Below are 16,730 nucleotides of genomic sequence, written 5' to 3'. Positions count from 1 at the left end.
CAGCTTCTTTCCCAGTACTCCAAAGTCGTTGGGAATGTTCTCCGTGGTATTCCTGGCAGTGTCGTTTGTGCCTACATGGATGAGAAACATGGGAAAATGATCAGTGGGTTTTATAAGTTTGTCTAGGCTGGTGGTGACATCCCGGATCCTAGCTCCGGGGAGACAGCAGACCTCTCTTGACTGCAAATTGGGCCTGCAAACTGGTCCCTCGGTGCCCCTTAGCATGGAGTCTCCAATGACCACTACTCTTCGTTCCTTCCGGGGGGGATGATCCGTGAGCCCTGGATGTGAGGTTATGTGCTGGGTATTCTCCTGAGCCCCTTCCGTTATTTCCTCGGTGTTTTCATCTTGTAATATCTGAAATCTGTTTCTGAGAGTGAGTTGTGGGGTTGTTGTGGAGTTATCCTGTTGGAGAGAAAAAGAAGAAGAAGAAGTGAGTGAGAATGAGGTGAATTTTCTCTGCTTGCCCGTAGAGGAGGTTACCAGTTGCCAGGGGCCGGCATCTCTAATCATCTCTTGTACTCCAATCATTGATTTTAGGGCTGGAGGTTTGGGTGTGTCAAGGATGGACCTGTCGTGGGTTCGCTCTGTGAGGTGCGACAGTTCCAGGATGGCATCGTCGATGAAGGCCTCGTCATCCCTGATACTCCTCAGTCGCTTTACCTCCTCCCTGAGGTTCAGCAGTTCCCGCAAGATGTCCTCGTCTATGTTTCCCTGTCCCAGCTCCTCTGTCTGCTTAGAGACTGTAGCGAACACTGGGAAGGGGATGGTCTCGGTCTGCACAGAGACCTCTGCCCTCTGATCCGTGTCACCCTCTTCCTTCTGAGTACAGACCTTGGCCATCCCTTGGGTCTCTCCGGACGCTGGGGTGTTGATCTTGAACATAGCCTTGGTGCTCCGTGTCCTCCCTGCCATTTCTGAGAGAACTATTTCTGTAAAGAAAAGGATATAGATATCAGAGGGTTTGTAAGGTTTAAGATGGAGTATGAGAGTTTAGAGAGTCTGAGGGGTTCAAGGGAAGGGAAGATTAACTTTCTGATTGAGGGTGATTAAGAAAATGTATGGGTGTAAGAAGAAAAATTTAAAGAAGAAATTTAAAGGGGAGAGTGTGTCTGATAGAGTATGGGAATGTATGGGCCCTTCTCAAGGCCCTTCGCAAAGGCGCTCTCGCTAAGGCGAGCGCCTTTGCCGCTCGCCTTCGCCGCGCGCCGAACGGCTGCGCGCCGTTGGCCCGCCTCCTTTTAAGGAGGGGCCCGGCGCCAAGTGCTGATGCAGTGGGGGTGGGCGGAGTTACTCTCGCCGCTACCCCGAAGCTGTTTGCCGCTCGCCTCGCCTGCCTCGCTCTGTCCCTGCTTACGCTGCCTTGCTGGGACTTCTCCCTGCCTTCTCAGCTCTCTCCCGACTCTCCCAGCAGTGTTGGAACCGTCGGCTCGCCTCCTTTTAAGGAGGGGCCCGGCGCCAAGTGCTGATGCGGTGGGGGTGGACGGAGTTACTCTCGCCGCTGCCCCGAAGCTGTTTGCCGCTCGCCTCGCCTGCCTCACTCTGTCCCTACTTACGCTGCCTTGCTGGGACTTCTCCCTGCCTTCTCAGCTCTCTCCCGACTCTCCCAGCAGTGTTGGAACCGTCGGCTCGCCTCCTTTTAAGGAGGGGCCCGGCGCCAAGTGCTGATGCGGTGGGGGTGGGCGGAGTTACTCTCGCCGCTACCCCGAAGCTGTTTGCCGCTCGCCTCGCCTGCCTCGCTCTGTCCCTGCTTACGCTGCCTTGCTGGGACTTCTCCCTGCCTTCTCAGCTCGCTCCCGACTCTCCCAGCCAGAAATACAGTCAGAAAAGGAGCAAAGGATATACAATATTTTTCGCTCCATAAGACACACCTGACCATAAGATGCACCCTAGATTTAGAGGAGGAAAAACCAAGAATAAAATATTCTGAACCAAATTGTGCCTCTGAACCCAGCCCCCTAGAAAAATAGACAAATATACTGCAGCAGACAGATTTTGATCACTAAATTGAAAGCCTACCTTTGTTGTCTGGTGATTTTTGCTTGCTCTAGATAGTTCTTTCTTTCTTTCTTTCCTTCTTTCCTTCCTTACTTCCTCAGGCCCAACAATTGTCTCTTTCTATTCCCTCCCTCCCTTCCTCCTTCCTCCTCGAGCTCTTGCCCCCTCCTCGCCTTCCAGCATTTGTCCTTCCTCCCTCCCGCACCGAAGCCTTACAGCCTGCCTCCCTCCCTGCCACACTGATTCCATCTCCCTGGTCCGCTACTCGCTCACTACTACCGCAACTCCAGGAAGCCTTCCTTCCTCCCTGGTCGGGTTGGGCCCATGTGCCTCAGGCCGCGCCCCCAGGTGGGACCTAAGGCTCCAGGGCCTATTCTGATTGGCCCACGCGCCTTAGGCCCCACCAGTAGGCGGAGCTTTGGGACGGATGGGCCAATCCGGCCTCATTCCGTCGTTGGCTGCCTGCCGGACAGGCGGGTTTGGCTCCCGTCTGTCCGGCCAACTACCAAAGGTACGGGGAAGGGGGGTGGGGGTGTCGTGGGGGTCGGCCAGGGGGGTCGCGGGTCGGCTGGGGGGGGCGGTCGGAGGTTCTTGGGGGGGGGGGGGGGCGGTTGTTGGAGGGAGGGGGGTTTGCGTCGAGGGCAGGAGGGCCTGGGATCCCTCCTGCCCGTAATGTAGTGCGGGGTGGGGGTAGGGGGTCGCCGTGGCCAGGAGGGTTTGGGCTCCCTCCTGGCCCGATATTGTCAGGGAGTTGGGGAGTCGGCCGGGCAAGAGGGCTTGGGCTCCCTCTTGCTCCGATCGTGGATGCGGGTGCGGGTGGGAGCGCGTGCGAGCGGTCGTTCGGGGTGGGGGTGCGAGCGGTCCTGCTGGGGGGGGGGGTGAATCGGGCGTCAGGCGGGGTGGGAACTATGTAAAAAAATTTTTGTATACCGCGCTCACGCGTATAACGCGCGAGGGGTATGCGCGGTAGGTAAAAACGCATGTGTTATATGCGTGAAAATACGATATGTGCAAGGCAAGCAGAATGCCCTCGCTGACAAGCTAAGAAGATTTCTCCAACCACACGAGTGGTCTCTCAACTTCACAGTCTTACACCACATCTTCTCTCTTTGGGGGATTCCTCAGATAGATGTGTTTGCGTTTCCCCACAAACACAAATTGCCTCGAGGATGCATTTCTTCTGGATTGGACGAACATTTCTGCCAATCCCTCTCATTCTAAAGACCTTAGTTAAACTCAAGAGCAAATCAGCTACCATGATCCTGATAGCTCCTTAGTGGCCCAGACAATCTTGGTTTTCCCTTCTACTTCAGCTGAGTACCAAGGGTCCAATTCCTATGCAGATCTTTCCATCTCTGCTCACTCAGTCAAGGCTCTCTTTTACATTCCAGTCTGCAATCTCTGCACCTAACAGCTTGGTACCTCTTGGTCTGGACTTCAGCTGATTCTAATCTTTCTGACTCAGTATAAGCCATTATAGCTGCTTCTAGAAAGCCTTCTATTCAGCAATGCTATCAACATAAGTGGACACTCTTCAATTTATGGTATAATCTCCATGACCTGAATGATTCCTCCTCTTCTCTTCTTTCACTGTTGGAATATCTTCTCCATTTATCCAATTCTAGACTTAAACTACTTTGGTCAGAATTTACCTTGGTGTTGTTAGTGTTTTCCATGCTCATATCAACAATAAACTTCTGGTCACTCATCCGCTTGTTTCCCAGTTTATGAAAGGACTATTCAACTCTAAACTTCCACTCAAGTTGCCTGGGATTTTAATGTAGTCCTTGCCAGTCTGATGAAGCCACCATTTGAACCACTGGTATCTACTCATCTTAAGTTTCTCACTTGAAAAGTGGTCATCTTGATCTCTGTCACTTCCACTCGAGTAATTGAACTTCAAGCATTAGTTTGCGACCCACCTCTCACAGTATTTCGTCATGACAATTTGGTTCTCAGGACTTATTCTAAATTCCTCCCTAAAGTAGTCGTGGAATTTTGCCTGAATCAATCCATTGTGCTTCCAGTTTTTTTTCCCCAGAGCCTCATCCTGGAGAAACAGCTCTTCACACTTTGGACTGTAGATATGCCTTGGCTTACTACATACAAAGGACTAAGCCACACAGGTCTTCACTTCAACTGTTCATCTCATTTGATCCTAATGGATTGGGCCTCCCTGTCTCCAATCGAACTATTTCTGCATGGTTAGCGATCTGTATTTCCTTCTAATATACTCAAACTGGGCTGCAGCTCGAGGGATGTGTTATCACACAAGGTCCAAGCTATGGCAGCATCAGTGGCCTTTTTCCATTCCACTCCTATTTAAGATATATTTGCATAGCAGCCACTTTGTCCTCAATTCACACATTCATATCTTACCACTGTCTAGGATACTATTCCAGATGAGATGTCGTTTTGGACAAGCAGGTTTACAGAATTAATTTTCTTCTTAATGGCCAATTCTCCCTCCATCCCATTGCATTAAGCTAGGGAGTCCCACATGTGAGAATATGCTGCCTGCTTGTCCTAGGATAAAACACAGTTCTAGTTACTGTAACAGGTGTTATCTGGGGACAGCAGGCATATATTCTCACATCCCTCCCAACTCCCCTGGTTGGCTTCTTAGCTTGCTTATGGAACTGAGGTACCATGAGCCGACGTCGGGCGAGAAGGCACTCGCGCATGCACGGTGCGGGCAGGCACAAACTTTCTAAAAACTTAGTGGCAATGTACTTTTGACACTATTTTTAATGAACTTCGTGGATGCCGTCATCCATATGTGAGAATATCTACCTGCTGTCTCCAGATAACACCTGTTACGGTAAGTAACTGTGTTTTATAACAGAGGTAAGCTTTAAATTGGAATCTGTCTCAGCTGATACACCAAACATAGCAAGGTGAAAATCTTCTTGGAAATGAGTGTAATAAATAATCATAGTGGTGTCTTTTGTGTGTTCAACATTTATTTCCCCAAAGTTGTTTACTTTCCTTCTAACATCTCCCATGGAGAACTGATTGAAGTCTGAGCAGTCTATTTCAACTTCATGCAGGCCACTATACAAGCATGCGAGTACTATACAAGCATTAATGTTCCAATTGCAAGCCTTTACTAGTTGAGTAGAATTATTCTTTTATCATGATGATTATATTTTAGTTTTGAATATTTTATAAATATCTTTTAATACTCCCTGGCCCTTAATAGATCTCCCAAGGATGTTTACTCATGTAATTTATGCATAGTACATAGATGTGCAACAAACATCTGTTTAATAATTTTATTCCTTCATAGCCTAAAGCAGGGGTGCCCAATATGTCGATCGCGATCAACCAGTAGATTGCAACGGCAAAGTGAGTCGATCGCGGAGCCCATCTCGGGCTCCGTGATAGACTCGTGTTGCCTTCACAATCTACTGGGCCGATCAGCCTTCCTCTTCCCGAGATCAATTCTGCCGTCGGAGAGGAAGTTCCGGGCCAGCCAATTGTTGCCTGGCTGGCCTGGAACTTCCTTTCCGGCAGAATTGACGTCGGGGAGAGGAAGGCTGGTTGGCCTGTTGCTTCTGCAGGGAGAGCTTGGGGCGGCGGTGACTTAGGGGCCTGCTCCTCGATGGCAGTGGCTTGGGGGAGGGCAGGGAGACAGAAGGAAAGAAGGGAAACATAAAGAAAGGGGGCATGAAGAGAGAAAAAAAAGGGAGGCAGGGAGAAAGAAAGGGCAGGGAGAGAGGAAGAAAAAGTTGGGGGAGAAAATGAGGTCTGGTGGAGAGGAAGCATATAGGAGGCTGAAAGAAGGGAAGAAATATTGGATTCACAGTCAGAAGAAGAAAGTGCAACCAGAGACTCATGAAATCACCAGACAACAAAGGTAGGAAAAATGATTTTATTTTCAATTTAGTGATCAAAATGTCTGTTTTGAGAATTTATATCTGCTGTCTATATTTTGCACTATGGCACCCTTTTACTAAACTGCAATAGCGTTTTTTAGCGCAGGGAGCCTACGAGCGTCGAGAGCAGTGCGGGGCATTCAGCGCAGTTCCCTGTGCTAAAAACTGCTATCGCTGTTTAGTAAAAAGGGAGGAGGGTATATTTGTCTATTTTTGTTGTTACTGAGGTGACCGTGCATAGAGTCATCTGCCTTGACCTCTTTGAAAAAAACCCGGAATATAAATGACAATTTACATTTTCTCTGCGTACAGTGTACTTTGTGTTTTAAAAAAAAAATTTTGTTGGTAGATTATTTTGACTTGGTCATTTTAAAAGTAGCTCGCAAGCCCAAAAAGTGTGGACACCCCTGGCCTAAAGCATTGTTCTAACAGTACTATAGTGCTGCTCTCCATCTTATTAAAGAGCTGTTAGCTTATCCCTCTAAAAGCTTATATGATGGATTTTTGGTTCTATGGCAGATTTAATTCTTTTTAATGACAAGAAAGTAAAAAGATAAGTCAATGAAAAAGTAATGGTTAAATTGTATTTGTTATTAACCTGGGGAAGGATGTGTTGGCTCCACATTTTCCTTTATCTTTTTCATGAAAAAAAATGATTTTTTTTAAAAGTCTGGAGATCATCCCGTATTAACCTTAGTACATATTATAACTTGGAAAAGAGACATTGCATATACCAATTTTTTATTAGGATTTTAATATGTATGGCATCCTGTTCAGAAAGAGCCTTATTGTAGCAAAAATCCTTTAGAATCTACTCCAGACAGACATTTTTAGTCACAGTGAATACTATTTGTGCAAGGAAAGTTTAACAGTATGGTTGATTTCATGCTTTCATCTTTGTAAAGCACTCTTTAAGTGATAGAAATTTATCGTCTGGATTGAATTCTAAAGAAATAGGACTTTGCGGTAGTTTTGCTTAGTATATATATATATATATATATTTTTTTTTAAATGTGACTATTTACTACTTAAGCAAAAAGGGGCAAGCATCAATAGAAACTGAAGTCGTGTTTTGTTTTTAAATCCACAGGCCAGGTACAATCAGTCAGTTGCAGTGCGAGCTTCCCCACGCTGCCCCGGTAATGACCTCAACCCTGACCTGGAGGGACCACCCTCTCTAGGGGTGAGAAGTAGTTCAGTCTCTATATCAGCTCAGTATTGGGCCTTTCTTGAGCAGAGACTGAGAACTGTGCCACATATGTACTGTAATTTTGCAAATTTGAACTCCTATTAAAGGAGAACTCAGTTACAACCACCAAATTTTCTGTTCAGACATTCATGCTGAATGTGAACCTCTGACTCCGGAGGTTTAAGGACAATTCTTTATCCACCAAGCAACCCAGCTTCTCGCCCCCTCAGTATATTTTTAATCATGCAAACTCTAGAGCCTTTTGCAGTGCATCACTTTCCATGATCTGTGGATTTAATCACTATCTTCCCACTCATGTCCTTGAATGAGCTTACTTTCTGCCTGGCAATCTGCATTCTTTTACAGCAGTTTTTACTACTTTTCCTTTACTATGTGTTTTTTCATTGTCTCTGGACTTCATTAGTCTTTTATCTTTGGAATTGTGTCTTAGTAATACTTACAGAGTTTGCTTTCTCTTAACCTTGTGCTTTGGTTGAAATTTTCTATCTTTTCTTCATCTGTTTTAATCTAGGAGTAGTGAAATTGATGTACCTCCCAGATTTTTTTCCACCCTTGAACTTCTCTACCTTCTGTATTAATGTTCCCATTTCCTATGTTGATCACTTCTTACAGTTAAAAGTCAACCTAAACCATATTCAGTACTCTGTAAATCTTATTTTCTCCTAGCGCAGTCCATGCTGACTCAATCACCCTTAGAAAAATAATTTTAGCAGAAAATTATTATTGTGTTTGATCTGTTGTACAGTAACTTCTATTAATAATGTACTGGGTTTATCTTGCTTTCTGGTGTTCAAAAAAAAGTATAATCCACGAGAGAGTGCTTTTCTTTCCTTGACCATTGGTGAAATAAAAAAAATTCATTTTGTAATGGTGATGGTGATGCTTTAAGATAAAATATAACGTGTTAGGATCAGAAATTTCAAAATGTGAACATGCTTTAAATGTGAAGTTTTACATAGGAGTTATAAAATGTTTTACTCTTTTCATCCTGTAGGATGTCAGTTGTCCAATAAGGCAGGTTCCTACAGGTAAAAAACAGGTGCCTTTAAATCCAGACATCAACCCAACAAAATCAGGAAACTTCCCATCACTTGCAGTTTCCAGTAATGAATTTGAACCCAGCAACAGCCATATGGTGAAATCCTATTCACTGTTGTTCAGAGTGACTCGTTCCGGAAGAAGGGAATTTAATGGACTGATCAATGGAGAAACAAATGAAAACATTGGTAAGTGTGTGGTGTTAGTCACTCTGCAAGTTTTAAAGAAACGTTACTGTAAATGAGCCACTTAGGCTGTGCTTTTTGGAAATCATGATTAATAATAAATTAAATTGCAGGTATTTTTCATTGATATCAAAAGCCCAATTAAAATTGTTGCAATATTGTTGGTCAGATCTAAGTACTGTGTTAAGAGAACTGGGTTGTTCTTTGTGACTCAAGCTGCAGTACTTGGATCCTCTGTCAGAAATCACTTGTGCTTGGATATGCTGCTCAGGTGCAATGAGGGATGCTAGTGCCAATAGTGTCTTATATACTGCTATATCTCCTACTGTATGGCATTACCTAGAGTATACCTGACAGAGAAAGCAGGTTGGGGAAGCTTAAATTGAATTTGAGGTGGGGCGGACAAACACCTGTGGTGAGGGAGACATATAAATTTATTCTGAAGTTCACATCTTGGCCCATATTCTATAAATTTCGCCTTAACTTAGAGCTAGTAGGCACCCTACTGGCACCAAAATGCTGTTTAAAAGTGGACTTCAAAAGAAAATCCAATGCACCTACCAGCCTACATTTCCAACACCTATCTTTGCCGGAGGCATGATTTTTTAAACGGTGCCGTGGCATGATTGATATCAATTGGTGGCTGCCAACAATGGAGCCGTTTAGAGAATCCGATCCGTTGTCTTTTCTCCCCCAAATTATAATATTGTTTGATATTACCATAGGGCTCATTTACTGTGGTGATATTAACATATCAACTCTAATGCAGCGTTTTATATTTCTAGTTGAATCAAGAATCCCGTGTTTCTCTTTCTAAATTTCTGTTTAACATCCCTTCCGGATTCCATATGCTAGGTCAGGGGTGCCCAAATGGTCGATCACGATTGACCAGTAGATTGCAAAGGCAACGTGAGTCGATTACGTTGCCCTTGCAATCTTGTTCTTCCTGCCTCCCTAAGCCAGATCAGGTGCGTACAAGCGCTGGACCCACAAGCCTTCACCTCCGACGTCAATTCTGACATAAGAACATAAGAACATAAGAAGTTGCCTCCACTGGGTCAGACCAGAGGTCCATCCTGCCCAGCGGTCCGCTCCCGCGGCGGCCCATCAGGTCCGCGACCTGTGAAGTGGTTACTGACCAATTCAATAACCTACCTCAAGTTCTATCTGTACCCCTCTATCCCCTTATCCTCCAGGAACCTATCCAAACCTTTCTTGAACCCCTGTACAGAGTTCTGGCTTATCACCTCCTCTGGAAGCTTGTTCCATGTGTCCACCACCCTCTGGGTAAAAAAAGAACTTCCTAGCATTTGTTCTAAACCTGTCCCCTTTCAATTTCTCCGAGTGACCCCTAGTGCTTGTGGCTCCCCACAGTTTGAAGAATCTGTTCTTATTCACTTTCTCTATGCCCTTTAGGATTTTGAAAGTTTCTATCATGTCCCCTCTAAGTCTCCTCTTCTCCAGGGAGAACAGCCCCAGCTTTTTTAACCTGTCAGCGTATGAGAAATTTTCCATACCTTTTATCAGTTTAGTCGCCCTCCTCTGCACTCCCTCGAGTACCGCCATATCCTTTTTGAGGTACGGCGACCAGTATTGAACACAGTACTCCAGGTGCGGGCGCACCATTGCGCGATACAGCGGCATGATGACTTCCTTTGTCCTGGTTGTGATACCTTTTTTGATGATGCCCAGCATTCTATTTGCTTTCTTTGAGGCTGTCGCACACTGTGCCGATGGTTTCAGTGATGTGTCAACCATAACTCCCAGATCCCTTTCAAGGTTACTCACCCCTAGCCGTGTTCCCCCCATTTTGTAGCTGAACATCGGGTTCTTTTTCCCTACATGCATGACTTTGCATTTCTCTACGTTAAAACTCATTTGCCACTTATTTGCCCAGTCTACCAGTCTCGTTAGGTCCCTTTGCAGGTTTTCACAGTCTTCTGTGTTCCTAACCCTGCTGCAGAGTTTGGTGTCATCAGCAAATTTGATAACCTCACATTTTGTCCCGGTCTCCAGATCATCAATAAATATATTAAACAATAGAAGTCCCAGCACGTCAGAGAAGAAGTTCTGGGCCAGCCAATCGCTGCCTGGCTGGCCTGGAACTTCCTCTCCAATGTCAGAATTCACGTCGGAGATGAAGGCTTGTGGGTCCGGCGCTTGTACGCGCCAGGGGTGGCTCGGGGAAGCAGGGAGAAATTGGTATGGTGGCTTGGGGGGGGCAGGGAGAGAGAAAGAATTGGGGAAGTGGAGAAATAGGCATGGTGGCTTGGGGGGGGGCAGGAGGAGAGAGAAAGAAAGACAGAAATAAAGAAGGGGGAAGGGGGCAGGGGGGAGAGAAAGAAAGACAGATAGGTAGGTGGAGAGAGAAAGAAAGACAGGCAGGGAGAGAGAGAAAGAAAGACAGAAATAAAGAGGGGGACAGGGGGAGAGAAAGAAAGACAGGTAGGCAGGGGGAGAGAGAAAGAGAGACAGAAAGAAATTGATTGGATTGATAGTCAGAAGAAGGAAGTGCAACCAGAGACTCATGAAATCACTAGACAAAAAAGTAGGAAAAATGATTTTCCTCTGGAAAAACCCTGAATACAAATGATAATGAACATTTTCTCTGTGTACAGTGTGCTTTGTGTTTTTTTAAATGTTATTGTTGGTAGATCATTTTGACTTAGTTATTTTAAAAGTAGCTCGCAAGCCAAAAAAGTGTGGGCACCTCTGTGCTAGGTGTTCAATCCAAAGACCCAGCAAAACTGGTTCACATGGAGCAACATAGGGTGCTGTTCACAACACCTGAGTAAAGGTCATCCAGACCTATACCAACAAGAATCTGGCCCTTGAAAGGACGACTGTTGAAGGGGGAAAGGAACCGACACTGAAAGGAAATGGGGAAGAGAAAGAGGGGAGAAGACGCTGAAGAGAAATGGGGAATAGAGAGTGGGGAGTAGACCCTGGAAGGGAAATGGGGAAGAGAGAGTGGGGAGAAGATGCTGGAAGGGAAGAAGACAGAGATGCAAGACCAATGAGTGGGGGGGAGGGAGAGGCACAGTAACAGAGCAAATTGAAGAGGCAAAGAGAAGGCAGATAGTAGATGGAAGGAATTGAATGAGGAGAAGATGAGAAAAGCAGAAATCAGACAACAGAGGTAGAAAAAAAATGTATATTTATTTATTTATTTATTTTTGCTTTAGGATAAAGTAGTGTATTAGTTGTGTTGATAAAAAATTTATAAACAAAGCCCTGCCAGCTGAACATCTCGTTCTCTAGTTCAGCAGCCAGAACTTTGATTTATAAAATGACAATTGTACAGAATATTTATTTTTATACTTTAAGAAATTAAGTTCAGTATAAAAGTATTCAAGGCTTGTGTGGATGGGATCAGATGGTTTGTGGGGATGGGGTGAGTATGGGGATTGAGCTTGCAGGGACAGGACAGGGCCGAGCTCACGGAGGCGGGGACAAATTTTTTCCCAATGTCATTTTCTAGCTCTTGAGCGCTCAGCTTGGAGGAAGCGCAGTTTTTCAGATGTTATCTCAATTTATTTTATTTTTTGCTCTTAATGAAACCCTCTGCTATGGCGTTTTATGCCAAAGCCTGGAAGGCTGTTCAACAGTGATATGCTAAGAATCATGTGGAGCTTGAGAGGGCTCCTTTTTCGGTGGTCCTGGTTTTTCTTCAGATGGGTCTAGAAACAGGTTTAGAAGTAGCCAGTTTGCAGACCTTTCATGTTTTAGATCGCGCAAAGGCACTTGTTCGCTTATTGCTCAACCCGCTGTAACATAGTAAATAACAACAGAATGGTCCATCCTGTCTGTTCATAAGTGATACTCATTTTAAAAATACATGATTTGATTAGCTTGTCTCTCCATTGATAATTTGCGGGATATCTACCGTAAAAGTCTGGCCAGTAACATCATCATGTTCCATATTAGTAGAGTTCACATTGATACCCATCCCAGCCCATCCTACACTGAATCATCATATATAGGACACCGACCGTGCAGATCTGTCCAATACCGGCCTTAGTTCTTTAATTTACATCCTTTGTTTTCTAATTAGAGATCCTCTATTTTTGTCCCACAATTTTTTTTTTTAAATCTTTATTCATTTTAAAACCAGCATAAAGTGCAACATTATCAATCAATTAACTCAATAGACAGCATTCAATTCCTTCTAATGATACAATAAATACATAACTCCATCCCCACCCATCCTTCCTAAAAGTGTAAAAACATTTAATATAATGCAAATGAACAAGATAAATAACCTTGCAATCCAATAATAAATTAATTACATACCCCCCTCCCACACACCCATCCTGGATGCATATAATCAAATGGCTAAATCTAATAATCAATCTTTACAAAATTTTGTCAATGGGTCCCAAATATCCTTAAATTTTTTATAATGTCCCAATTGTATTGCTCTCATATATTCAAATTTATAAGTTTGGCACAAAGATTCCCACCAAAAACTATAGTTTAATCTATCCCAAGTTTTTCAGAATAAGTTGTATAGCGACTTCCATCATGATGAAAAGTAATTTGTTGTTATGGGAAGTTATTGGTCTCTTGGTCCTCATTAACATGCCAAACAGCACTGCATCATATGTCAATGCCACTGGATTTTCCAGTATTCTATTGATTTGACTCCAAATTGATTGCCAAAATTTAAGTATCAAGGACAAAATAAAAGCAGATGATCCAGTGTCCCTATATCGAGATTACAGTGTCAGCATCTATTTGACTTAGAACTATCTAATTTTTGTAATCTAACAGGGGTCCAAAAACTTCTATGCAACAAAAAAACCATATTTGTCTCATAGATGCTGACACTGTTCATCTCATCCTCCAAGTCCAAATTCGTGGCCATTGAGATGCAGAAATCTGCTGCTTAATCTCAATGCTCCAAATATCTTTTAAGTCTGTTTTTGGTTTCTTATTCAAATATTCTGATATTAATTTGTACCACTTGGCGGCCTGATGCCCTAGGAAATCTGTCTGGAAGCAAAGGCCCTGCAAGCTATACTGAGTTTTCAAGTTTCGCCATTCAGGAACCCCTTCTGAATGGCCTGCTTCAACTGCAACCACTTATATTTTTGAGACTTTGCAATGCCAAATGATAGTTGCAGTTGTGAAAATTTTCAAACAGTCTCCCATTTGATAACACATCATCTATTGTACGTATACCTGCCTGCATCCAATGCTTCCAGATGATCTTAAACCCGCCAATTTGAATCTTGGAGTTCAACCATAAGTACTGACACGTGGATTGATGAATCGGAATAAGTGTTAAGTTATTAATAAATTTTAATGTTTGCCATGTGGAAACTTAAATTCTATTGTCCTTATAAATCCTAGGTAACTTGATACTTAAAATATGACATAATCTCAATGGAGCCAGGAGTTGCCATTCTAAGTAAAGCCAACCAGGTAGATGTTCCATGAGCTCAGGAAGGATCCAATACATACCCTTATGCAGTATATAGACCTGATGGTACCTATAAAAATTTGGGAAATATACCTCACTTGCCGCAATTGTTTTTTGTAAAGATGCTAAAGCAACTCAAGCAGTTTTACCCAGCCAAATAAATTTAGTGAGAATACTATTCAATCCTATATAATAAAACCCTAAGCGCACATGCGCACTTAGGATTTCATGTTCCCTGCCACTGTGGTGTGTGATCCGTGGCAGCCAACCCAGCAGCAGGGAACATTCTGGCCACTCCCCTCCTCCCGCCCTCACTCACCCTGGAAGCCAGGCAAGCTCTCTCCCTGCCCGCGTCCTCGGCAGGGAACATACCTCGGCCCTCACTCGCCGCTGCCACCACTGCTGCTGCTGATCCTCCTGTAAAGAGCAGCCTGCGATGGTGGCCGGCTTTAGCGAACCTCGCAGGCCACTCTCCAACTCGGTAGCATGTTCCCTCTGACGCGAACCCGTGCGTCAGAGGGAACGTGCTACCGAGGCTGGAGAGCGGCCTGCGAGGTTCGCTAAAGCCAGCCACCATTGCAGGCTGCTCTTTACAGGAGGATCAGCAGCGTGAGACGAGCCGCCGACGGCACTTTTAAAAACTTGAAACAAAAACCTTCGGCCGCAGCAGGCCAGCCCGCGGGAAGGGAAGGGGAAGGGGCCGAACGGAGCAGGCCAGATCACAGGGATGGGCCGAATGGAGCAGGACAGCTCAGGTAAGAGAAGGGAATTGCTTCACAGGGACCTGGAGGGGCAGGGAAATACCGCTTCTGCAAAGGAAAGTGGGGGGGGGGGGGGGAGGAGAGACAGAAAGAAATACAGACAGACAAAGAGTGCCAGGGAGAGAGAGAGAAAAATAGCAGGAGGGAGAGAGACAGAAAGAAAGAGACAGGAGCAGGGAGAGAGACAGAAAGAAAGAAAGACAGACAGGCATATATTCTAGCACCCGTTAATGTAACGGGCTTAAACACTAGTTTCTTATAAAAGGACCCCTGAAAATAAACTCATTTGGTAGCAAACCACAGGCAAAATCATCATTTTAACCGTTTGAACTCCCCCACCAAGACAGATGTAAGGGGTTCCATTGCTCACACATTTCTGAGACCTTTAGCAATAAAGATTTTTCATTTACTTTCATCGTATCATTCAATGTTTTTTTTAATCTAAATGCCTAAATATTTTATACTATCTTATCCCAGGACAAGCAGGCAGCATATTCTTAACGTATGGGTGACGTCACCGATGGAGCCCCGGTACGGACCTTTTTAACTAGAAAGTTCTAGTTGGCCGCACCGCGCATGCGCGAGTGCCTTCCCGCCCGACGGAGGAGTGCGTGGTCCCCAGTTTCTTCGTTTCCGCGGAGCGAAGAAGTCGCATGTTTTTCAACGGCCGTTGAAATCATTAGTTTGCCTTCCCGCTCGCGTATTTTTTCCGAATTTCTTCCTTTTTCCCCTTTGGATTACTTTATTTTTCCTTAAAAAAAAACAAAAACGTTGAGTTTTCTTTATTTTTTCGAGCCGGCCCCGGCGGGGCCTGTTGTCACCATACAGGCCTCCGGCTTTGATTTTGCGGAGGCCATGTTTCCCTTCATGCCCCCTCAACCGGGTTTTAAGAAGTGCCAGCGATATGCACGCCCGATCTCTCTCACAGACCCGCACAATTGGTGCCTCCAGTGCCTGGGTCCAGAGCATCGGGCTGACACCTGCACCCGCTGTGCTACGCTTAAAAAGCGCACTTTGAAAAATAGGCAGATCCAGCAAAATATTTTGTTTGGTACCGGATCTGCCATGGAACCTGCCGCGACGTCGACAGCACCCCAAAAGTCGGCACCGACGACGTCGACACCACCGGACCCTTCCTCGGGGTCGTTGGGCCCAGGTAAGCCGGCTAAGAAGCCTTCCACTTCCCTCGAGCACCCTCCTGCCACGGTTGCGACACCGGCCATTCCAGCGCCGCACCGGCCCCGCAAACGCTCTGCTCCGATCTCGGTGAGTGCCTCATCATCGGCCTCCTCATCGCCGGAGCGTAGAGCGGCACCTATGGTACCGAAGAAGAAAAAAGTGGTACCGGTGCCTCCCCTGGATGACCGCATCGCAGCCATACTCCAAACACAGTTACAGGAGCAGCTGCAACAACAACTCCAACAACTGTTGCCGGCGTTGCTGGCACCGCACCTTCCGGTACAGGACCGGTCCGAGCCTCGCACTGTCCCATCGGTGTCGACCCCCTCGGTACCGACTAATACCTCCATGCCGGTGCTCTTGGCCGAAACACCTACGGTGCATACCCGTGCTACTGCCGACCCTGTCTGGTCCCAGGAACGACATCGGTCTTCCTCACCCGGTACCGCCTCGGTGCGTTCAGGCAAATCTCTCTCAAAGACCCGCCATGCCGAGCCCTCCACGCCGATGTCCAAACGTACGCACCCCGACGTTAGGGACCCAGACTTGTGGGAAGACACCCCTCAGGGTACCGAAGAGGACGCTTCGTCAACCGACGAAGAACCCTCCATGACCGACACCGCCTCCAAACCAGAGCAATCCTCTTTCTCTAAATTCCTTAGGGAAATGTCAGCAGCTCTTTCCATCCCCTTAGAGTCCGACTCTAAGAAGTCTCAGGCTTTCCTCGATGCCCTAGACTTTGAGCAACCTCCCAAGGAATTTCTAAAGTTGCCCGTCCACGACATCTTACGGGAAACTTTCTATAAGAACTGGGAGGCTCCCCTCACTGTTCCCGGAGCCCCTCGTAAATTGGATAGCTTGTACCGGGTTATCCCAATCCCAGGTTTTGACAAACCTCAATTGCCCCACGAGTCCCTCCTGGTGGAATCTACTTTGAAAAAATCTCAGGGTTCCAGTGTATATGCCTCCACCCCTCCTGGCAGAGAGGGAAAAACCATGGATAAATTTGGTAAGCGCCTTTTCCAAAATTCCATGCTAGCCAATAGAGCCAACAAC

General features: G+C 45.7%; 1 protein-coding gene across 2 annotated transcripts in view; it reads left to right on the top strand.

Annotated features, from left to right (window-relative positions):
* SUZ12 (SUZ12 polycomb repressive complex 2 subunit) overlaps nucleotides 1–16,730 on the top strand; it is a 214,702-nt gene that overhangs the window by 71,108 nt on the left and 126,864 nt on the right. The window contains exons 7-8 of one of the 2 annotated variants that reach the window (XM_033960806.1): nucleotides 6,967–7,059; nucleotides 8,081–8,312. In XM_033960806.1, the coding sequence (XP_033816697.1) occupies nucleotides 6,967–7,059; nucleotides 8,081–8,312 (325 nt within the window). The remainder of the gene's footprint in view (nucleotides 1–6,966; nucleotides 7,060–8,080; nucleotides 8,313–16,730) is intronic. The other variant, XM_033960807.1, reaches the window with a different exon arrangement.

Source organism: Geotrypetes seraphini, chromosome 10 (assembly GCF_902459505.1).
Source record: "Geotrypetes seraphini chromosome 10, aGeoSer1.1, whole genome shotgun sequence".
Taxonomy (NCBI): Eukaryota; Metazoa; Chordata; class Amphibia; order Gymnophiona; family Dermophiidae; genus Geotrypetes; species Geotrypetes seraphini.
Note: the sequence above shows the minus strand (reverse complement) of the source record. Positions and strands in the feature narration are given on the sequence as shown.